Source organism: Prionailurus bengalensis, chromosome E2 (assembly GCF_016509475.1).
Source record: "Prionailurus bengalensis isolate Pbe53 chromosome E2, Fcat_Pben_1.1_paternal_pri, whole genome shotgun sequence".
In the NCBI taxonomy this organism is placed as follows: Eukaryota; Metazoa; Chordata; class Mammalia; order Carnivora; family Felidae; genus Prionailurus; species Prionailurus bengalensis.
This window is the reverse complement of record NC_057352.1, coordinates 9,216,563-9,240,344: the sequence shown is the minus strand read 5'-3', so window position 1 is coordinate 9,240,344 and position 23,782 is coordinate 9,216,563. Positions and strand designations below refer to the sequence as shown.

Here is a 23,782-nt window from a genome sequence, read left to right as displayed (position 1 = left end):
GCTGGAGTCCACGACTCCAGCTCTGCCCCTAAGAGACCCCAGTGTCACAACCCCAAACAGACAGAGAGAAAGCTATTGACTAAAAGTTCAAAGTTTTAATCCGAATTTGGACAAGTACCGGGAAAAATCAAACTTTGGTGATACACACTTCTCCTCAGGCCACCATGGAGACCAGACCACGCCCCCACTGCGCCCTGAGTGGCTCCAGATCTCCGGGCGGTACCTCGAGGCCACGCCCTCACGTCCCGATTGGCTGCGGCGCTCGCGTGGGGCAGGTCAGAAGCTGGACTGCAGCAGAGTGACCCGCAGAGGCCACGCCCCCTCCTCTTGGGTCAGGGCGGGAGGGGCGGTCCCGGATTCCCACGTGGGCTCCCAAGAGGCGGGGCCTGCGCCACGCCCACTACCCCGGTGGGAGCACCCAGCCGAGCTGGAATTACTGGAATTAGCCACTGGAGACCTCGGGGGCGAGGTCACCTGGGGGGTGGGATCTGACGGAGGCGGTGCCGCGGGGGGAAGAGGGTCTCCTCGGGAGTCCAAATGTCCACCTGCATAGCACGATTGGGGGGATGAGAATGGCAAACTTTGGGACACAGGAGTCCAGACCCCCAGGCCTTTCCTCTCAGACCCAGGAGTCCAGTCCCCACCCTCTCCTCCCTCAGACCCACAGGTCTGGCCCCAACCCCCTCCTCCCCCAGACCCAGGAGTCCTGAAACCCTGTCCCCTCCTTCCTGGGATCTGGACCTTTGGAGCCCTCAAGGGCACTTTCCTCATCAAGACAAAGGATTTCCAGCAGCTCTCAGCCTCCTCCCGACCTGCACCAAGGATTCCAGACTCTGTCTGGCTCCCTCTTCCCTAAAACCCAGGAGTCCAAGATCCCCAGCCCCTCCTCACCTGTCATCATTCTGTGCCACTGCGACGCCTCAGTGGCCAGAGCTTGAGAGAGGCTGAGGACTCTCTCCCGGTGACCTTCGGATGTTGGCAAATAAGGGGTGGTGGTCCTCGGACTAGAAAAAAAGAGATTTGGGGGGGGGTCTACAATTAGCCAGTACCACAGGGCCATGCATGTCCTCCCAGGAGTTGTAGTCCCTAGCACATGTCTCTAAAGGATTTTAAACAGAGCTTGCATTATGGGATTCATAGTCTATTCCTTGTTAAATTTCACCCACTTTCCTAACAGAGAAAAGGAGTTTCATATCTATCCAGTTCTGCAGTTTGGGAAACTCCAGTTCTCACTGCGGATCCTGGCCTTTCTGGTGGCCCAGGAATTCAAGCATCTCTAAAAGCTTCTGCAGTCTGTATATCTTAGTACTCAAGAGACAGCAAGCAGCCTTTGGCAAATTGATTTTCTGCTTCCTGCCTCACTTTCCACTTCCTTACCTGCTCCAGGATCCAGAGCTTCTGAGCCATTTGGGGGCTCCTGAGTGTCCCTGGACAGGCTGCAAAGGAATCGGGGCATTAAAATTCCTCACCTGGAAGTCCTCATGGTCTGATTTGGAGGGTGAAATGAAGGGGGCTCAGAGAGGGAATGAAATTGCCCCAGAGACACTGACAATGTTTAACTTTACACGCACTCCTGGAAAACAGCAAGGGTTAAGAAAGAACCCCCCCCCCCGCCCCCAGCCATTTGCATTCGGGGAAATGGCTTACTGCAAAGCACCCTTCTCCATATGACCTACATAAGACTGACAAATGACCACCCTCTTGTTCACCTATGACAAGACAAGGCCAGAAACAGACCCTCCAAATTCACAATTTACGCCTCATAATGGAGTGGCTGAGCTGTTGGTCCCCTCTAACCCCCTCTAACACCCCTGAGCTGTTGGTGTCTGGCTGAGACACCTTCTGATTACAAAAACAATCCCAGCTGTAAAATGACCCACCTAGGACTTGTCTAATTCCTCCTAGAAAAGTCTCACACACATCGTGCTGATCGTATCTTCAGCTCTGGAATGCTCTCCCTATTGCAACAGTATGAATGTAATCATCTCCTTACTTGCTCACTTCCCTCCCCAACCCCCGCCCCCCCCCCCCCCCGGCTTTGATCACGCAGAGGAACTAAAAAAGAAAAGCTGGGCCCACAGTCCAGACCTGTGACCCCCCCCCCATTCTGAAGGAAGAACAACACTGGTGAAGCGACACTGTCTCTGCCTCCCCTGCCGCACCCCCACCCCACTAGGGGAGCCATCACATGGGCACACAGATCAGGGGTGAGTCTGGAAACCCAGTTCTGGGTCAAGCGGGAGAGAAGTTCCCATTTTACAGAGAAGGAAACTGAGCCTCAAACTTGAAGCAGAGGATCCGTTACCACCCCACCTTGCGCCCTCTGTTCTTCCCCTCACCCTTTGTTCTCTGTCAGGCTGGCGTCTGGCTGGGGACAGTGTTCTCCCCAGAGTGAGGTGCCGGGGGGAAGCAGGGCGAGGGAGAGGCCGTCCAAACTCCTGGTTTCTGCGTATTCTCTCCATCTGCTCTTGGGCACTCATCCGAGGCCGGGCGAGGGGGGCCTGGGGAGACGAGGAACGCTTGAGGCCCCAACCTTGCTGCTCCCCTTAATCTCTTCCCTGAACCTCTCTCGGCCTCCAGTCTTGCCCTCTCCCGTTAAGGTCCCCACCAGATTCAGGGCGATCTTTCTGTGCTGAGAGCAGACTTTGTCCTCCCGCGGCTCCGAGCACCCTCAGGATGTTTAAGGCCCAACCGGCCTCTCTGGCCTCAGTTTCATCAGCTGCCCTGTTGGAATCCAAACCCCCAGCCCGACAAGCACCCACACTTCCTGAACATATCCAGCTTCTCTGCATGAGTAGTCGAGATTCTGGTTTTTTTTGTTTTTGTTTTGTTTTGTTTTTACTCTTTATTTGTTTATTTATCTGTGTATTATTTTTTTTAGTGTTTATTTATTTTTGAAAGAGAGGGACAGACAGAGTCCAAGCTGGGGAGGGGCAGAGAGAGAGGGAGACACAGAATCCGAAGCAGGCTCCAGGCTCTGAGCTGTCAGCACAGGGCCCAACACGGGGCTCTAACTCATGGACCTCGAGATCATGACCTAAGCCAAAGTCGGATGCCTAACCAACTGAGCCACCCAGGTGCCCCAGTCTTTATTTTTGAGAGAGAGACACACACAGAGTGCAAGTAGGGGAGGAACAGAGAGAGAGGGAGACACAGAATCCGAAGCAGGGTCCAGGCTCTGAGCCATCAGCACAGAGCCTGACGTGGGGCTTGAACTCACGAACCGCAAGTTTACGACCTGAGCTGAAGTCAGACGCTTAACTAGCTGAGCCACCCAGGCGCCCCAAGAAACAACTCTTGAGTCAACTTAGACACAGCAAAAGGAAGAATGAGATGTATTTAAAAAAAAAAATTTTTTTAATGCTTATTTACTTTGAGAGACAGAGAGTGAACAAGTTGGGGGAGGGCCAGAGAGAGAGGAGAAAGAGAATCCCAAGTGGGTTCTGTGCTGTCAGTGCAGAGCCCAATGTGGGGCTCGATCCCATGAACCATGAGATCATGACCTGAGCCGAAACCTAGAGTCAGACGCTCAACAGACTGAACCACCCAGGCGCCCCAAGAAGGAGATGCATTAACTAAATTGTCAAGAGGATCGACTTGGGTTGGCCTTTGAAAGGATCTGGGGAGCTCTCTCTGGCCGTCAAAATCAGAAGAACAACACACACAGGGAAAATGCCGCATATAACTGGAGTCGGCCCCCACAAGCCAAGGAACCAGCAGAAGCTAGGACAGGGGCCTCAAACAGATCCTGGCACCTTCAGAGGGAACACGGCCCTGCTCACACCTTGATCATGGGCTTCTAGCCTGAAGAGCTTAAAACGAAAGAGGACAGGGGCCCCTGGGTGGCTCAGCCGGTTAAGCCTCCGACTTCGGCTCAGGTCGTGATCCCGCAGTCTGTGAGTTCGAGCCCCGCGTCGGGCTCTGTGCTGACAGCTCAGAGCCTGGAGCCTGCTTCGGATTCTGTGTCTCCCTCTCTCTCTCTGCCCCTCCCCCACTCATGCTCTGCTCAAAAATAAATAAAATCATTAAAAAAAATTAAAAAAAAAAAAAAACAACGCAAGAGGACAGAGCTAAATCAAAGGCGGGGAGGGGGAGGGAAGAAAAGTGTGCTAAAAAGAAACCAGAAGTCTGGAGAGAACCCCAAGGGTGTGGCCAGACAACCCGTTTGCTAAGAGATTAGGCATGTGACATGGGGATCCAGGAAATCATCTCAGCAGGAACACTGCCAGTTGAATAGGAGGGGACAGAGAGGGACTGAGATGCAGGAAGGCTGTCAGGACTTGTCAGCTGCTCCGGGCAGGAGACAGGCAGATGGGGCTCTCCAGCCGCAGGCATGTGTCCTTAAGGAAAGGGGGCCATGTGGACACAGACACATACAGGGAGCTAGCCACAAATAAGACACAACAAAGCTGCAGCTATAAGACCCCAAGCAGAGCTCTCTGACCCGGAGACATACCATCCGAGCTTCTGGGCCATGACCTTCAGGCAGTGACCTATGGAGTGTCCCACGCTGTGAGGGACTTCTCCCACAGGAGATGTTCGTTGCTCTGAATTGGACCACCCTGCAGTTGGCGGATGGGGTTCTGGAGGCCAGAGTTCTGGGCTCCTGAGCGGCCCTGTACAGATGTATGTGTTGCTCACTGCCCAAGGGCTGAGCCCTCCACCGACCAAGTCATGCTCTGCCCTCCCAGAGGGGGTGCGTGCCTGTCTCCGAACTCACAAAAAGGCTTCCTGTAGGCTAGCAGAGATGCTGGCTTTAGAAACATTTGTACCAGCTGTTTCCCTAGTAAATTCCCCATTTGGTAAATTCTAACCTACTCTTGAAGGTGTCTCTACCTCCAGGAAACCGTCCCGCAACACGCCTAGGCTGAGTCTGGGAGCTGCCCGCTGGTGTCCCCCAGAGCCCCTGAGCTATTGACATTGCACCACGCACACGCCTCCCTCTCTTCTCATCGTGATCCCGTCTGAGGCTCCCCAAAGCCTGAGATGTGGCCTGATTCAGCTCAGCAATCACAGCGTCCAGCGAAACCCAGTACACACGAGCCCAGGGCCCACAACAGCCCCGATGGATGCCTTGAATAATCTCAAACTTGAAGTTCGGAATTAATCAGCATACTCAAACCTGGATTCCTCACCTTCCCTCCACTGTCTCCTGCATGGTAACTGGCACTGCCCCAGAGGCCCAGGCCAAGGACCCAACCGTCACTCCCCGACTCCTCATACCCTACCTGTAATGTGCCAAGAAATCTTACTGGCTCCACCTTCCAGATCAGTTCCAAAAATCTCCTATGCGCAATTCTACTTCCCCCCTCCCTCCCCTGCCACTGCAAAAAAACAAACAAACAAAAAAAACCCTAAAAACGGACACGTTTCCTTAAACTTGGTGCCGATATCCACCTGGTATTATGACGTACAGCATCGTCACCTGAGTCTCAGCACATCCTCTGTCAGGCGGGCCCCTGCCATCCCTGGCTACTTTCTTGCTTTTTGTTATTTATGACTTTTGGTTTAAACTGATCTCCAAGATAAACGAAGGAGCCAAAGACAGCCCCGTGGGTTACGGTGAAAAGAAGCAACAGAAATATTGGTAACGGGCACCTGGGTGGCTCAGATCATGATCTCACAGTTAGTGAGATTGAGCCCCGTGTCAGACTCTGTCCTGGGTGTGGAGCCTGCTTGGGATTCTCTCTCTCTCTCTCTCTCTCTCTCTCTCTCTCTCTGTCCCTCCCCCGCTCGCGCTCCTGCTCTCTCTCTCTCTCTCTCAAAATAAATGGATAAACTTACAAAGAAAAGAAAAGTAAAGAAAAAAAGAAATATCTGTGACTTCTAAGAGCTCAGAAGAAAAATCCAAGCACAGATTTAGGGCTCCGAGAATGTTTCAAATGGCCCTGCAGGGGGCGCCCTGGCTGGTGAATTCAGTCCAAAGACCGGGCAACTCTGATCTCAAGATGGTGAGTTCGAGCCCCACGTTGGGGGTGGAGAAAAAGACGAAATACGTGGTCAGTTCTCAGGGAGCAAGAATCCCCAGCCCCTTCAAGCGTCCGTCCAGCCGGACCAAGAATCAAATTCACACAAGACAGATTAAGCGGAGAAATCCAAATGCAACAGCGGACGCACGGGGAGTCCGCACGGACGTGGAGATTCCAGAGGCAGTCAGGCAAAATGAGGTATGCATATCATTCCGAACCAAGGACAAGGGGGTAGGGGCCTGGGACTCTGGAGGGAAGGGACGCACTTCACAGAGAGACGAGAAGAGGAGGAGGTATTTGGTAATGAGATGGTTGTCCTGCCATACAGATGGGCTACTCAGATAAAACTTATCTCAGCCAATAACCCTTATTCTGGGAAAGAGCTCCGATTTCGATTTTTCTATGTAGTTAAGGGAGGCACCAATGTTTCTCTTGGGCCCCCAGGGTCTCGATTGCCTTTAGCTCAGAATAATCTTCATGCTAAAGTGGCCCATCTTGGGGAGGCCTGCCCTCAGCCCTTACACAGTTCATTACTGACCTTCAACAGTGTGGATTTATTAAGTGACCAAGAGATCCCAACCGATTTGCTCAATTAAAATGAGACACCCCAGGGGCACCTGGGAGGCTCAGTCGGTTAAGTGGCCAACTTTGGCTCAGGTTTATAGGTTCAAGCCCCGCGTCAGGCTCGGTGCTGACAGCTCAGAGCCTGGAGCCTGCTTTGGATTTTGTGTCTCCCTCTCTCTCTGCTCCTCCCCCACTCATTCTCTCTCTCTCTCTCTCTCTCTCTCTCTCAAAAATAAATAAACGTTTGGGGCCCCTAGGCAGCTTAGTCGGTTAAGCGACAGACTTTGGCTCAGGTCATGATCTTGCGGTTTGTGAGTTCGAGCCCCATGTCGGGCTCTGCTCTGACGGCTCAGAGCCTGGAGCCCACTTCGGAGGAGTCTGTGTCTCCCTCTCTCTCTGCCCCTCCCCCGCTCATGCTCTGTCTCTCTCTCCCTCTCTGCCAAAAATAAATAAAACATTAAAAAAATTTTTTTAAAAAGTGCCTGGTATTTATAATCAATTAAAAAAATTTTTTTTCAATGTTTATTCATTTTTGAGAGAGAGAGAGAGACAGAATGGGAGCCCGGGAGGGGCAGAGAGAGAGGGAGACACAGAATGTGAAGCAGCCTCCAGGCTCCGAGCTGTCGCACAGAGCCCGACTCGGGGCTGGAACCCACAGACTGTGAGATCAGGACCTGAGCTGAAGCCGGATGCTCAACCGACTGAGCCACCCAGGGGCCCCTATAATCAATTTTTATTCCACGGAACTCAATCGATCATTCGGTTGTTTGTTGGTATATTTTTAAAAACTTGACATTTAAATTCAGACGTTATTTATAAACCAAATCCCGTTTAAGTATGAACATTCATACACATTTCTAGAGAAATGTAACGTGTTTGATTAAGGGTGGCGCTGTGGGGGGATATTATAGAATACACAGTATATGCATATTACCAGCCTGGAATCTGCAAATGTTTGCATTTTGAATTACATCTGGTCCCGAGAGTTTTGGATAAAACCGGTGTAACAAGAATCTGCCTCCCTCTCAACATCTCCACTCCTTCTAACCTAGTGGAAATGACCGTCATCTCCTGCCTGGACTGTCCTCACTGGGTCCCGGCCTCAGCGCTCGCCCTGCGGCTTGTTCCCCGCACGGCCGTCAGAGGGCGCCGGTTTCCGCTTCGGGCAGCTCAGAACCCTCCAGGGCTCCGGGCTCACCTAGGGCCACAGGACCACGCATGCGCGACCCATGCCCTTGACCCATGTCTCCTGCCCTCTCCCCCTCTCCCTCTCGCTGGCTTACTCGGTTCCAGACACACTGGCTTTCTACCTGCTTCCACAACACCGCAGGCCCAGTCCTGCCCCAGAGCCTCTGCAAAGGCTGTTCCCCTTGCCTATAACGCTTTTCCACCAGATATCCCCAAGGCTCGCTCCCTCACCTCCTTCAGGTAGCTAGCTGCACAAGTGTCACCTTTGCATGAGGCTTACCCTAGACCAAGCCATTTACAATTGCATCCCTTCTTCCGGCATTCCAGACCTTTTTGCTTTTACCTCTTCAGCACTTATAACGTATAAAATAATGTACAGTAAACTATAATCTGCCTCTTCCCACTGGAATGTCACACTCCTCAGGGAAGGATTTTTTTTTTTTTTTCCTCGTTCTGTTCACGTGTGTGCCCTCAGCGCCTGAACAGCTCTGTGCAATAGAACTTTCTGTGATGGTGGCAATGTTTTGTATCTGCCCTGCCCAACAGGGTAGCCTCTGGCCAAGTGTGGCTCCTAAGAATTTGAAATGCAGTGAGTGCAAGTGAATTTTTTCATTTTACTTCATTTTAGTGCATTTTTTTAAAGATTTTATTTTTAGGTGATCTCTACACCCACCATGGGGCTCGACCTCACAACCCCGAGATCAAGAGTCACACGCTCTACTGCCTGAGCCAGCTGAGCCAGCCCCTCGTTTTAATTCATTGATTTCTTTTAAGTGTTTACTTATTTATTTTTGAGAGACAGAGGAGGAGGAGGGGCAGAGAGAGAAGGAGAGAGAATCCCAAGCAGGCTCCGTGCGGTCAATGCAAAGCCTGATGCAGGGCTGGGACTCACGCACCGTGAGATCATGACCTGGGCCGAAATCAAGAGTCGGATGCTTAACAGAGTTCAGCCACCCAGGTGCCCCAAATTATGATTCATTTAGGCTTAAATAATCACATGTGGCGACTGGCTACCTTATTGGACAGCCAAAGGGATATTTAATAAATATTTGTCGAATGAATGAATGAGATACTACATCTAGGCACTATTTTCCACCTAATGGGCATTCACTTAGTTTGAATACTCACATCAGCTCTAGGCGGTAGGTGCTCCTATTAGGTCCGTTTTGCGGATGAGAACATAGAGGCAGAGAGGTTTAATAACTGACCCAAAGTCACACAGCTTAGAAGCAACAGAGACAGAATTCCATCCCAACACTCAGCCAGTGTCTCTCTCTGCTCTGGGGTGTGGCCCTAGAACTCCTTTCTCGCAGCTGTCTCCCCAGAGTGGGGGGTGGTCAGATTAAAGGGTTACAGGATGGACCCGAGGAGGCTGGATGGGCTGCCTACCTTGGTTCCTGGCGGTGGGGAAACAGGACGACGACTCTCAGGGCTGGAGGCCCGGGAGACCCTCGGCGATCCAAGACCTGGGAGGACGGAACGGGGCTTGGTGAGGACAGGAAATGCCAAGCAAGTCCCACCCGGGCCAGGACACTCACCTGGGCGAGGGCTGGGGAGGTCTCTGTCACCCCCGGGCGGCCGCCCCCAGTCGGCCTCAGGGGACCTGGATGAGCTCGGTTCCAAGGACTCAGGCAGGCTCTGGTGTGGTCGGGAAAGGAGAATAACGCGTACCGTTGTCAGTTTTCAGGCACTCGGCCATCAAGACACAGCATGGGGAGGAGTTAAGACTGAAAACCAGGAGCCAGACGTCCTAGTTTCACATCCCAGCTCTGCCACCTAGGAGCTGTGCAACCTTCTCCAAGTTACTTTCCCTCTCTGGGCCATATTTCACCTTTGAATCCATGTCTGAAGATTGAATGCATGCATGTAAGGCACTTAGAACAGTGCCTGGCACATAGCAAGGCACTTTAAATGCAAGGTTTTATACTGATTATGCATCTGGCGCCGTGATAAGCACTTTATTCGCATTATCTCACTGCATCCCCTCCTGCAAGGTGGCAATTATTATCCCTATTTAACGTAAGGGGAGGGGTGCTTGGGTGGCTCAGTAGGTTAAGGGTCTGACTTGGGCTCAGGTCACGATCTCACGGTTCATGAGTTCGAGCCCCATGTAGGGCTCTCTGCTGATCAGCACAGTATCCTAGATACTTCCAGAGCCTAGGATACCTGCCTGGGGTTGGTTAGCTGAGAGAAAGAAAGGGAGAGAGAAAAAGGGGAGTGGGTGATGAGTTGGGCCAGGGCAGATGGGACAGGGAGCTGGGGGCGGGGAGAGAGGCTTGTGCGTCTCACCTCCCTCTCTGAGGACTCCTCGCCTTGCAGTGCAGGGGATGGGGAGTCAGGTTCAGCGTTGGGGGGTGGTTTCTGGGGGCCCCCCAGACCTGCCAGCGTGTCTTCCACCATCCATAGTTGCTGCTGAGCAGATGCTCTGTCCTGGGGGGGGAGGAGAGAAATCCGCTACTCAAAAGGTGGGAAAATGCCAGGAGGGTCAAAGATGGGTCTGAAATCAGCGAGGCTGTATTTATGGAGTCATAAACGCATGATGTGTGCATGTGGAGGCTCTATTTGTGGATATCCATTTCCATACAGATATCCCTTTGACCCATCACAATTTATCACAAACACTGGCTTTTCTTTTTCTTTTTTTTTTTTTTAACTTTTTAATGTTTATTTATTTTTGAGAGAGAGAGTGGGAGAGAACGGGGCAATGGGTGGGGACAGAGATTTCTGCACAGAGTGAGGTTACTCGGATAATTTTATCCTACTCTTTTAAAAAAAAAATTTTTTTTTAATGTTTATTTTTGAGAGAGAGAGAAAGAGGGCCACCAGGGGAGGGGCAGAGAGAGAAGGAGGCAGAATCTGAAGCAGGCGCCAGGCTCTGAAATGTCAGCACAGAGCCCGACGCGGGGCTTGCACTCTTGAACTGTGAGTTCGTGACCTGAGCCGAAGTCAGATGCTTAAGCAACTCAGCCACCCAGGCGCCCCAACACTGTCTTTTCTATACTGCTCTGCAGTTATCTCCATTATAAGTTTGAGAGCATATAAATATATGTGAATCTGCTCTTGAATATCCTATTCTATCCCTTTTGTCTATTTGTCTAAACTTGTGACATTAGTACACTGTCTTATTAACTGTAGCTTTGCAGACAGACATGACATTCACTTGCCTTAGTCCTCCAGCTTTGTTTTTGGAGGCTGCCTTGGCTACTCTTAGTCTTTTGCCCTGATGGATACAATTTAGAGTCATTTTGTCAATCTCTACACAGAAACCTCCCAGATTTGTACTGGGATTGTAAATCCCCACTGGGGAAATTAATCTGGAGAGACTACATCTTTATAGTATGGTATCTTTCCTATCCATGAACATGGTATATCTCTCCATTTATATAAGTCTTCTTTAATTTCTCTCAGTGATGTTTTACGGCATGCCGAATAGATGCCTTGCGTATCTTTCATTAGATTTCATCCTGGATATTTTACTTGTTTATGTCAATTACAAACACTATTGTTTATAAATACTCTCTATTCATTTGGTACTAACATACAGGAAGACCAGTGATTTATGCGTATTATCCTCGCATTCAGTGACCTTGATGAATTTGTTTATTCTACTAGCTTATCCAGAGATTATTTTGGATTTTCTACATATATACAATCATGTCATCTATAAATGAAAATAGGTTTACTTCTTTTTCTCTGCTCCTCATACCTTTATTTGCTAGACTTGAGATGAAGGCTTTTCTCCTTTTTACAAAAATACATGGACTGATTTTCAAGTGTTAAAGTAACCTTGAATTCCTGTAATAAACCTAATTTGGTTCCTTGCATATACTGCTGGTGCCAAGTGATTTTTAACACCAGTGGGGAGGGGGGTTAGCAGTGAGAGTGGATTTTAGGAAGGAGGGGGAGGGGTTTAACATGCAGAGAGCAGCGCTTAAATCTGAGTATGCATTTAATACTAGAAGTCAACGTTTTAAACTAAAGATATATGATCTAGAAACTTGATTATTAGGCTTAGAATGAAGAAGTAGGGTAGGGGGTGAGCCTGGCTGGCTCACTTGGAGGAGCATGTGACTCTTGATCTCAGGGTTGTGAGTTCAAGCCCCATGTTGGATGTAGTGATTACTTAAAAATAAAATTTTTAGGGGCACCTGGGTGGCTCAGTTAAGCATCTGACTCTTAATTTCAGTTCAGGTCGTGATCTCGTGGTTCGTGAGATCCAGCCCCAAGTGGGGCTTTGCACTAACAGTTCGGAGCCTGCTTGGGATTCTCTCCCTCCCTCTCTCTGTCCTTCCCCTGCTTGTGCTCTCTGTCTCTCTCAAAATAAATAAACATTAAAAAAAAATAGGGCACCTGGGGGGCTCAGTCGGGTGAGCCTCCGACTTCAGCTCAGGTCATGATCTCACGATCCGTGGGTTCAAGCTCCGCATCATGCTCTGTGCTGGCAGCTCAGAGTCTGGAGCCTGCTTCCGGATTTTGTGTCTCCCTGTCTCTCTGCCCGTCCCCCCCCCCCCCCCCGCCTCAAAAATAAATAAATATTAAAAAAAAAAAAAAAAGTAGTGAAGCTTGAACCAAGTGATTGGATTTGAAACTAGAAATTCCGGAGGATAAATGAAACAGCAAAAGTCAGGACACAGGATGTGGCAGGGCGGAGGGGTGAAATTTTGAACCAGAGGACAGGGCTTCAAAATTAGAGGAGAGATTTAGAACCAGAAGAGAGAGTGATTCCAAACAGGTGTGTCTTAAAACGAAGGGCAAGGTCTTAACTACAATAAAGGGTTCAAAATGTAAGGAAAGGATGTAAGGGGAGGAGTTTGAAACGAAGTGGGAGGGGCTTAAATGCCAAAAGGGTTTCAATGGCGGACAAGGAGCCGAGGGTGGAGTGTGGGGTCTTGGGGCAGGGGTATGTATACCTGGGGGGAACCAAGGTGCAGCAGGTACTCCAGAGTCTCTCTCAAGCTGCCCAGTTCCTGTTCCAGGCTGTTGTATGTGTCCCAAACCCGCTCTCGCTCCTCAGGTGCCCAAAACAGGGAAACACAGGGTTAGTACGCCCACCCACCAGATCTTTCCCCACTCCATTTTTTCCCAGCCCGAGGAGGAGGAGGAAGGAAGGAAGGCCTGGTCCCCAGTGCCCAGACCGGGGGGGGGGGGGGGGGGGGGGAACGACACATATGAACTACAATTCCCAAGAGCCCCTTTGCTCAGACTACTAGGATTCCCCAGAGTCTATAAGGAACCTGCCATTCCAATGAGCTGCTAGTGGAGACGAATAACAGTTTTCCCTAAATTCTCTGATTACCTCTGAACTCCGCTAGGGTGGAAGAGTCTACAGATCTAATAAATTCTTGGGACAGTCAAGACAGAGAGAGAGAGAGAGAGAGACCCCCAGGGTCTCTAAGCACCCCCAAGGAAGAATCATTCTCATCACAGCTAATATTTATTAGGTGCTTACTATGTACTCGGCACCACACTTAGCTCTCATTTATTTAATTCTTGTGAGGTAGGTATTATTAATGTCCCCATTTTACAGATAACAATAATTATAGCTAACATTTAAATATTTCTTACCATCTACCAGGTACCTAACTTTTAAAAATTCACAAATATATGATATATACATGATATATATAGAAAATATATTACGTAATATATAAGTGTTAAATCATCGCTCATTTAATATATGTTAGATATATATAACATATATAATCTATATATTTATATATATAGAGTATATGTTTATTTTGTTTTGTTTTGTTTTGTTTTTTAATTTTTTTTTCAACGTTTATTTATTTTTGGGACAGAGAGAGACAGAGCATGAACGGGGGAGGGGCAGAGAGAGAGGGAGACACAGAATCGGAAACAGGCTCCAGGCTCCGAGCCATCAGCCCAGAGCCTGACGCGGGGCTCGAACTCACGGACCGTGAGATCGGGACCTGGCTGAAGTCGGATGCTTAACCGACTGCGCCACCCAGGTGCCCCAGATTATATGTTTAAATATGTATGTATTTAAGAAATTTTTACAACGACTGTATGTACTAAATACTATTTTTATCATTTCAAGTTCATAGAAGAGGCATCTGAGGGGGCAACCGGGTGGCTCAGCCGGTTGAGCGTCTGACTCTTGATTTCGGTTCGGGTCATGATCTCACTGTTTGGAAAGGAAGCCCCGGGTCAGGCTGTGCACTGGCTGTCGAACCTGCTTAAGATTCTCTCTCTCCTTCTCTGTCTACTCATCTTCTCTCTCTCTCAAAAAAAAAAAAAAAAAAAGAGAGAGAGAAAGAGAGAGAGAGAGAGAGGCATCTAAGGCCCAGAGGGGTCAAGTAACTTTTCTAAGGTCACACAGCAGGAGCTGAGATTCAAAACCAGGAAGCCCATGTCAAATTCACCCTCTCAAACCACTAAATTAAGTCTGCTGTTTGTTGGCTGTTTGCCCCTCACTCTCTAAGACCGTCAAGATGACTGGTTTAAAACCTGGAAAGAGGGGAATGCTCAAGAACCACCTTCCCATAAGCCTCTGCTGGCAGGTCCCCTTCACTGACAACTTGTAGCGTCCTCAGGCCTCCTGGGAGGGCATGCTCCTTCCTAGATGCTCACCTGAGTCAGGTGACACAGAGTGGCCCTCACACTGACCAGTCGGTCCTGCAGGAGGCGCTGGCGCCCCCAGGCCCTCCCTGGAGCCGCGGCCTCCCTGGTTGTTTGGCTCAGCTGCTGCCTGGTCAACTCCAAGGCTGCTTCTAGCTGCTCCTGCACCGAGACGGAAGGTGGTTCAACTTCTGAATCCACGTACAGCCCCAGGGAGAGAGAGACGGTGTCCTCCCAAATCCTGGGGCACGCTGGGGCTCAGGAAGGGAGAGATGGGTGGAGAGGCCAAGAGTCCTCCCCCGTTTCAGAGCCTCATACCTTCTCCTCTTGCCTCTGGTCTATCTCCTCCTGTAGCCTCCTCAGGAGCCGGTCCTGCCCACACAACTTGGTCAACAGGGTCTGGAAAGAGGAGGACAGGAGCTATTTATGGACCAGATCTGGCTCTTCCCCTGTCCTCCCTGTGGCCACGGCCACCACCACCGCCACCGTCTAAAGCATTCTCTTCCCGCCTCTGAGAACTCGGCAGGGGTTGGGCCAGGGAGGACTTACATCTGTCTCCAAGCTTTGGTGAAAAGCTGAGTCTAGGGGGGGACCCGGCTGAGGAGAAAGAGAAAAGCCAGGGGTCACATGGACAGACAGGTCTTTGTTGTAGCTCAGTGCTGAATCAAGCCCTGTTTCTAATGACAGACACCTTTCTCCTTATTAGCTTTGTTCCAAGCTTTAGCAAACCTCAGTAGACCAACCGCCAGAGTCTTGGCTTTAGGGAGATCCAATGGGCTCTGTTAACCAAACAGCTATAGCCATGTTATGACTCGGGGAGAAAATTCAGACATTCCTTTTTTATTTTTTTTTTTATTTAAAAACTTTTTTTTTTTTTAAATGTTTATTTACTTTTGAGAGAGAGAGACAGAGAGAGACAGAGCCCGAGCAGGGAAGGGGCAGAGAGACAGAGGGAGACACAGAATCCGAGGCAGGCTCCAGGCTCCGAGCCATCAGCACAGAGCCCGATGCGGGGCTGGAAGTCACAGACCGTGAGATCATGACCTGAGCCGAAGTCGGACGCTCCCAGGCACCACACAGACATTTCTTTTACAAGAGAAAATAAAATAAGGATGCTCACTACTACTGTTACAGTTTCACACACTAGTAGAGATCTTGACCGATGCTATTAGAAAAGAAAAAGAAAACAAAGCGAAGTGTAAGGATAGGAAAGGGAAAAGTAAAACCACTATTATTTACAGATGATATGCTCACCTACCCAGAGAAACCAACAAAATCAAAGAGTGATCAGAATAAGAGAATTCAGGAGCGCCTGGCTGGCTCAATCAGTGGAGCATGTGACTCTTGGTCTTGGGGTTTGTGAGTTCAAGCCCCACGACGGGTGTAGACATTACTTAAAAAAAAAAAGTAAAAAAGTAAAAAAAAATAAGACAATGCAGAAAGGATCCCAGATGAAAGATGAAGTTCCAAACATCAATCATATATCTCTATACCATCCATAGCTAGAAAAGAGAATTAAAAAAAAAAAAAAGGTTGGGGCGGGGGGCACCTGGGTGGCTCAGTTGGTTAAGCGTCCAACTTCAGCTCAGGTCATGATCTCACGGTCCGTGAGTTTGAGTCCCACGTTGGGCTCTGTGCTGCCAGTTCAGAGCCTGGAGCCCGCTTTGCATTCTGTGTCTCCCTTTCTCTCTGCCCCTCCCCCCCTCATGCTCTGTCTCTCTATCAAAAAATGAATAAACGTTAAAAAAAAAAAAAGAAAAGAAAAAGATACCATTCAAATAGCTATAAAAACTATCGGGAATTTAGGAATTACCTTAACTAAGAGCACACAAGATCCCTGCGGAAAAAAACTTAAAACTCAAATATATACCCGGAAGATGATATGAATGAATGGAGAGATATTCTATATATATGCATGCCACCCAGTTTGCAACAGTCTTAGGAAACTAACAGAAGAGTCTGCCAAGGGACCTGGAAATACCCAGTCTCCTCTAGGCACACAAGTCCGGGAGATGACATTCTCCATAGCAAAGAAAGCAAGGAAGGGGGCTCTGGCAGATTCAAGGTGCTCCAGGACACCTACCAATAAAACCATGGAAGCCCGGGTCCCGGGAGCTCTCGGGGGGAGCTGGAGATACGTGGAGCCAGAGGGGGCCTGGGAGGAATATCGAAACAGAGATGGTTAGAAATTGGCATGTTTTAGTAACAAATATTAGAGTGGATGTGTCCAGAATTGATGTGACTCAGGAGACTTATTGAGGTTCAGAACTGAGCCCCACAACTTTCTCAACTACCTGTCCTCCAGCTATGTGCCACCGTGGGGACACATAGGATGATACTAATGGGACAAGCCTGGCAAAACAGCCCCAGGGACCAAAGGAAGTTGTAATCTACTCTCACATCTTTGGTGAACTGTAGATATTCTGGGCTACAATCCCATGACGCTCAGAGAAAAATAGCAAGTGAACATCTTGGAAAGAAACTGGAGACACAAGACAGATGTAATCCACACTACTTGTCCCAGCATGGTCTTGGAGGACAGTATTTTGGACTACAATCCCCATAATACTTAAGGGGTAATGGCCAGAGACCAGCCCGAAAAGACAGCCCTGAGGACTGATGGGAGATGAAGTTCACTTTCCCTCACATCTGAACCCAGCTGTGATTATGCTGAACCACAATCCCCATGATGCTCAAGGGGCCATGGCCCGCAGACCAGCCTGGAAAGACAGCCCGTAGCCATATGGGAAATGTAGTCCCCCTCCCCATTACCTCTCTGCTGACCTGTGTTCTGGCCTCCTGACTCCAGTGCTGGGGACTCCTGGGGGGTCTTCCTCCCCCAGCCTCAGAGGAAGGTCCTCTCCGGGGAGTGGGGGGCCTAGAGAGTGTCTGGCGCTGGGGGCCCCAATCCAGGGCAGGCCGGACATCGATGCGACTCAGAGGGGTATGGGGTCTGGCAAGAGGTGCTATGTCACCCGAGGTCGGAGGGGGTCTGCGCGCAGGAGCAGAACGGGGCCGGGGGAGGCTCAGAGGGGATGGAGGGCGAGAGAGGGGTGTGAACAGGCTGTTGGGAAGAGAGAATAGGGGAACTAGGTCAACTAGAGCCTTCACCCCACTACCCACCCAGACATCATGTGTGCGTCTCCTTCCAATGTGTCTGACGGTCCCTCTGGAGTAGAACTCCCCTCTATTAGCCAGAGCATGAATATTTTCCCCCTTTGTGGCATCTCCTCCTTAGGACTTGCCCCCTATGGGTTCTGACCCCATAAGAACTCCAGTAACTCCCACCTACTCAAGAAAGAAAGCTCTAAGCCTTACCGGGAAGCAGTCCCAGTCCCTGCCCTCCTCTTAGGCCACGCCCCCAACTTTTTTCTTTTTCTTTTTCCCTTTTCTCCCCAACCCCCCCCCCCCCCCCCCCCCTCTTCTTCCCCTCCGATGCTCGGCCCTGTAAAACCTTCTTGTCCCAGACTCCGTCAACTCACTCGGGGCTCCTAGTCCTCCGGATCCGAGGTCCAGACTGGAGGTCGGCTGTGGGGCTGGGAGTGAGCAGCCCAGGTCGTCCGCGACCTCTGGACAGCCGAGCCACCTCCGGGGATTCTAAGCTGTGCCTCTCTTCCCCTCTGCTCACCTCCGGGGGGCCACCGGGGCCGCCAGGGCCCTCTCCCGGCTGGGGAAGTGCAGGTGACCTGGGTCGCCCGCTAACAAGTGGGTACAGAAAAAGACAACACTCCTTTGTGCCTCATAACAACCCTTATTCCCACTTCACGGATGAGCACACACGGGAACATACACAGAATAAAGCGAAGGTGGTGCAGTATAAATCATTGTTCCTATTTTGCAGATGGGAAAAATGAGGCCCAGAGTGTGGCAGTGACGGGGAGGGGGGAGGGGGGAGTGTAACAAGGTCCATCCGGGTCTCTGGACCCAATGTCCCAGACTAGGAGTCTCCAGCCTGAAACTTGGGTCAGGCTGGGGCAGTGACGGTCTTTCTATATTTGACATTCTTTAAGTGGCAGCCTTAGGGATGGAGACTTCCGAGGGAGCCAACCAGGGAGGGTGGAATATCGATGGGCGGGGGCTGGACAAAGTGGTGGGTGGGGGCTAGAAGAGAAAGACTTTGCTGATTGGAGGAGATGAATTTCCCTGGGGGGTGGGACTTGAAGGGCGGAGTCTCCTGAGCTACAAGACAAGTGATTGGACATTGACGAGGCAGCGCCTAAAGGGGAGGGGCTGGGGATTAGGTGGACCCAGATTGGACGTCAGGGCCACGGCCAGGACCTATACTCACCAATCGTCCCCCTCGGCGCGAGAGGCCCGGCCCAGCGCCCTCAGCCAGCCCCGCAGGTCCTCCAGCGTGTCAGCGGCCAGAACATAGGTCCTCATGCCTGGGTGCTCTGCCTGCGGGGAAAGACAGTTGGGGACGTGGACGCCCGCGACCTCTAGAAAGGAGGATGCCACGGACCCTGGTCAAGACTTTTTATCTCCAATAATGGATGCCCCAATGACTGCCCCCATTGCCTAGTGCCTTAGTGACCCCAGGGACGGACTCACGGTGAAGGTGAAGCGCCGCCCTCGGGGGGCTCCTGGCCCATCTGGCCTGATACTGTAGCTTGGCAGCAGGACGCTGCCCAGGACGCTCTCCTCGCGGCTGTCTGCAAAAGAGGGGCTGGGCTCAGGGATCACACAGGGATCTGAGGCCAAGAGGCCAGAGGAAACGGAGGCGGTGGGGGGTGGGGGGGGCCCGTCCACCCCACGCAGGTCAGGGCACTGACCCTTGTAATAGAAGAGGCAATGGCCGGAGAGGACGAACCAGCGGCGTTTCCAGAGGCGCAGCCCGGAGCTGTCCTGGGGAAACAGAGCAGGAGGGGAGGCCTGAGGAGACGGGAAGTAGGGAGAGGAAATGTGGGAACGGAGACAGTGACACCTGGGGACGGGGACCCATAGAGAGAGCGCAACAGAAACGCGTTTGATGCAATGGATTGAGTTGGAGAGCTGGAAGCCAGAGCGTCGTGGTCGAGCGACCATAGATTCTGGACAGTCAGACCTGCGTTTGGTTCCTAGCTCCACCCCTCTCAAACTATGCCATCAGACTAGTCATTTCCTGGCGAGGCCACTTGTGTCTTCTCATGTGTCAACTGGGGATTGAGAAGTTCCTGGAAGGCTGGAACGAGATACTATACAACACGTGGGCAGGCACTTTACCTACCTCGACTCGGTCTGATTACGCTGGAGTCTGAGGCACAGAGAGGCCAGGAAGGTGGCTTGAGCCACAACCCTAATCCTGTATCTCCCCATCTCCTCTGCCAGAACTACTCTCTCTCCAACCTCCTGCCCCTCTTCTCTTCTTCAATCTCTTCCCGCAGAAGCCAGCATGATCCTTTGAAATTAGAAGCCAGATTGGGGGAGTCCCCTGCTCAAAACAGAGCTTACAGTCACACCTAGAATAAATCTCAAATTATTTACCCTCTCTCTCTCTCTCTTTTTATTTTTTTATTTTTTATTATTTTTTTAATTTTTTAATGTTTATTTTTGAGACAGAAACAGATCAAGAGCAGGGGAGGGGCAGAGAGAGAGACGCACGGAATCCGAAGCAGGCTTCAAGCTCTGAGCTGTCAGCACACAGCCCGACGCGGGGCTCGAACTCGTCAACTGCGAGATCATGACCTGAGCCGAAGTCAGACGCTCAACCGACTGCGCCCCCCAGGCGCCCCCCTCTCTCTTTTTAATGTAAGCTTCACACCCAGTGCACAGCCCGACTTGGTGTGTGAACTCACAACCCTGAGATCAAGACTTGAGCTGAGTTCAAGAGCCGGACGCTTGGGGCGCCTGGGTGGCTCAGTCGGTTAAGCGTCCGGCTCCTGGTTTCGGCTCAGGTCACGATCTCACGGTTCGTGAGTTCGAGCCCTGCGTCGGGCTCTGCGCTGACAGTGCGGAGCCTGCTTGGGATTCTCTCTCTCCCTCTCTCTCTGCCCTTCCCCCGCTCCCGCACTCTCCCTCTCTAAATAAGTAAGTAAATAAATAAATAAAGTTACCTAAAAAATACATTTAAATAAAAGAGTCGCTTAACTGACTGAACCACCTAAGTGCCCCTCCTTACTCTCTTTTACAGGCTGGCAGGGAATCTCTCACACTTGGTCCTGCATCAGAATCACCAGGAGGGCTTGTTACATTATAGCTTCCTGGGTCCCATGCCCACAGTTCCTGAGTCAGTAGATCTAGGGTGGGTGGGAGCTGACCGTGCCATTTCCAGCAAGTTCCCTGATGATGCTGAGGATACCGGCCAGGGACCACTTTGAGAACCACTGCCCTGCCACTCCTTCTGTCTCAACCCTTGGCTGGCTCCAAACACCAGTCTTTGGCCTGCTGCAGGGCCTTCGGCTTTCGGATTCCCTCGGCCCCCAGATCTTAACACGATCGGCCTCATTCATGTCACGATGTGATGAAGTGATTCATGCCACTTAGGCCTCAACTCAAATGTCATCTCAGAGACGCCTTCCCTGACCAAGAGTCAAATGGTACTCTGCCACTTTTATTTATTTTTAAGTTTTTAAATGTTTATTTTTTGAGAGAGAGAGAGAGAGAGAGAGAGAGAGAGAGAGAGAGAGGCAGAGCACAAGTGGGGGAGGAGCAGAGAGGGAGACAGAATCTGAAGCAGGCTCCAGGCTCTGAGCTGTCAGCACAGAGCCGGACGTGGGGCTCGAACTCACACACCGCGAGATCATGACCCAAGATGAAGTCAGTGCTTAACCGACTGAGCCACCCAGGGCCCTGGTTTTTATTTATTTGAGAGAGAGAGAGAGAGAGAGAGAGAGAGAGAGAGAGGGACCAAGACCTGGGAGGGGCAGAGAGAGGGGGGGACAGAGGATCCGCAGCAGGCTCTGTACGGACACCAGAGAGCCCGATGCAGGGCTCCAACTCACGAACTGTGAGATCAGGACCTGAGCCTAAGCTGAAGGCTTAACGGACTGAGCCACCCAGGCGCCCCCCTCTGCCACTTTTCAGTACATCCTCCTGTGTTACTTCTTCAAAGCAATTCCTACAATCTGAAACAAGCTAATGTATTATCCGTCTCTGCCCTGCCCCATCCTGAATATATTATACTTGTTTGTCTTATCTGGGCTTGGCACCTTGTAAATATTCGGGAAGTGGTTGCTGAATGAACGGGTGCATAGAACAATGACAGAAAAAGGGGGGAAGGATTGTTAGAAACAAACGAGGGGTGGGGCGCCCGGGTGGCTCAGTCTTCAGCTCAGGTCATGATTCCACAGTTCATGAGTTCGAGCCCCTCATCGGGCTCGCAGCTGTCAGTACAGAGCCCGCTTTGGATCCTCTGTCCCCCTCTCCCTCTGCCTCTCCCCCACTTGTGCTCTCTCTCTCAAAACTAAATATATATCTATTTTTTAATAAAAGAAAAACAAAACGCATTTGGAGACTTGGAAGTAGAGAAACAGGGGACAGCCAGGGGGACAGCCTCTAGCATCACTCGGTGTCCTTTCCCTTCACCCGCTCACCCCACCTGCTTATGAAGCCAGCCTCGGATGTGCACCGGGAGGTTGGGGTCCCTTCTGAGTGCATTGCCTCTCTTCCCGAAGGCGTGCACCTTGCTTACTGCCCGGGTAGGCTTCTGAGGAGAGAAGGAGAACAGATGTGAATGGGGCCTTGGATGGGCTTGGGGGAGGCAGTGCATTGGGAGTCAGGCAACCCAAGACCCAACCTCAGCCGCCCTCAGAAACCACCCAAGGAGGGGACTGAATTCTGAGATCAGAATTGGATGTGCGCGTTACAGAGCTAACAGACGCTTTTTTTAATGGGCGGACGGAGCTGTTTGGGGGAAAGGAAGAGACTACTGGCTGACGAGGAAGGAATTTGGGGATCAAGGGTCTAACTGAGCCAGAGATGTAGTGCAGTCTTTGGGATCTGAATTGGAGATCTTGCCTGGGAGGTCCCCATAATCAAGAAAGATCTCCGTGCAGAGTCCCTGGTGATGGGTCAGCTGAATGGAAGGATGTTTCAGTGCCAGGGAGTGACATCCCTGAGCACCCATGACCAGAGACGGACGGTTCCAAATCCCTCCCTCCCAATAGGAGAGGAGCCCCTTCTCCTGTCCACCCAGGCATCTCCAGCATCCATAGCCAGGGTCCCCCAGGATGCCCTGCCCCGGGGATGGCACTGAGTTGGGATTGAATCTCTAGATTCTGAGCTTGGTAAAGTCTAAATGAGTGAAGAGACAGGGCAGAAGACAAGGAAATGAATGTCACTGAACTTGGGGCTGGGGCGATGACTTGGGAGGCAACTATCTCAGCCCTCTTGAGAAAGGTCTTTTCCTCCTCGGGTTTCAGAACTGGGTAGATTGGATGCCTGGAGCTGGGACAGGGAGTTTTCAGTCCCAGTCAAGGGTAGTCACCGCCCGAATTCCTGGGGAGAGCCTCATGGCTGGGGAGTAGCCTTAACTTAGCAACCAAGTCAAGCGAGATTGTGACTCTGGCTTTGAATTGGGAAAACAGGAGGGGTGGAGACAGCTGGGAGCGTCTCTAAATTCCTAGCTGGGGCTAGTGGGCAACTGGGGACCTTACTAGGTGTGGCAGATCCCATCGCTAAGGCTCCTGGCTCCTAACAACAGAATCCCTTGAGTTGGCACGGAACCAGGGCTGGGAAAAAAGAGGATGGGGCAGCCCAGAGCCCCGCCTACCTCCCCCCTCCCCCGGCCCTTCCAAGAAGCTCAAACAAACCTTGGTGCTCAGGCTGCCCAGGGAGGAGATGGTGGAGACGCTGCTGGCCAGGCTGAGGCGGCTCCGGGGTCTGCCCTCCTCCATCAAGGGCTTGGGGAGAGAAAGAAAGGGGCTGTGTGCGTGTCTCTGCAGCTGACCCGGCTGGGGACAGAGACGGGGTCAGGGGCTCGCAGGTCGGAGGAGGCTGAGGAGAAAGAGCCTGTTGTCTGGGGACTGGGGGGCTGGGGGAGGCCCTGGCCCGGGACTGCATACCAAGAGCGATGCCAAGAGAGGTGGGCGGCATTGGCAGCTGCGGGGAGGGGGGCAGCTGTCTGCCGCCCAAGACAGGGAATAGGGGCTCCTTTATTCTTGCCCCCTGCACTCTCGCCAGGAATTTGACCCTCTCTGTGCTTAGGGAGCCCCATTCCCTGCCTCTTCGCGGCTGCCCCCAGCTACCTGTCTCCAGCCCTCCCACACGCACCCCTAGGCCATCCCTGCCAAGCCCGGACGCCAGGAATGCACACCCAGGCAGTCCCTCCCAGGCCAGCCAGGGAACTTACCAGCTCTGGGGTCCCAAGGATGGGGGTAAGAGGGCCGTGCGGGCGCTGGGGCACCCAGCTGCAGTCTCCCTCCTCTTCTGGCTCTTGGGTGCTGCCTCTCAGACCCGTCTGCCTTCTCACCTGCTCACTCGCACACGTCTTGCTTTGTGTCACTTCTGGTCCCTCTTGCCGTTTTGTAGGCTCCTAACACCTTGTCTCTGGCCCCAGCTTGTCT

General features: G+C 51.5%; 1 protein-coding gene across 5 annotated transcripts; it reads right to left on the bottom strand.

Moving 5' to 3' along the window:
* Positions 1-80: 80 nt before the first annotated feature.
* On the bottom strand, positions 81-23,686 carry PLEKHA4 (pleckstrin homology domain containing A4). 5 transcript variants are annotated; one of them, XM_043600349.1, is made up of 20 exons: positions 23,569-23,686; positions 23,030-23,213; positions 21,817-21,924; positions 19,073-19,145; positions 18,852-18,952; positions 18,589-18,698; positions 17,783-17,998; positions 17,073-17,364; positions 16,384-16,455; positions 14,850-14,897; positions 14,619-14,699; positions 14,313-14,462; positions 12,632-12,730; positions 10,011-10,151; positions 9,260-9,359; positions 9,111-9,187; positions 2,340-2,501; positions 1,378-1,436; positions 892-1,004; positions 81-545 (listed from the first exon to the last, which is right to left on the bottom strand). In XM_043600349.1, exons 2-20 carry the CDS (start codon positions 23,111-23,113, stop codon positions 277-279), a joined length of 2,355 nt encoding a protein of 784 aa, XP_043456284.1. In that variant the 5' UTR covers positions 23,114-23,213; positions 23,569-23,686; the 3' UTR covers positions 81-276. The 5 variants fall into 5 exon arrangements, with proteins under 5 accessions (XP_043456284.1, XP_043456283.1, XP_043456285.1 ...); XM_043600348.1 differs by having other exon boundaries at positions 23,030-23,119; positions 23,569-23,680; XM_043600350.1 differs by having other exon boundaries at positions 17,085-17,364; positions 23,030-23,119; positions 23,569-23,680.
* Positions 23,687-23,782: the final 96 nt, after the last annotated feature.

Bases quoted from the DNA above. Each gene is read 5' to 3' on its own strand.
- PLEKHA4 (XM_043600349.1), bottom strand. From the start codon at position 23,113: ATGGAGGAGGGCAGACCCCGGAGCCGCCTCAGCCTGGCCAGCAGCGTC. The intron at 18,699-18,851 runs GTGAGTCCGTCC...CTTTCCCCGCAG, and splicing joins GGCGGCGCTTCACCTTCACC to GCAGAGCACCCAGGCATGAG. The intron at 14,898-16,383 runs GTAGGTGTCCTG...CTTTCTCCTCAG, and splicing joins GGGCTTCCATGGTTTTATTG to CCGGGTCCCCCCCTAGACTC.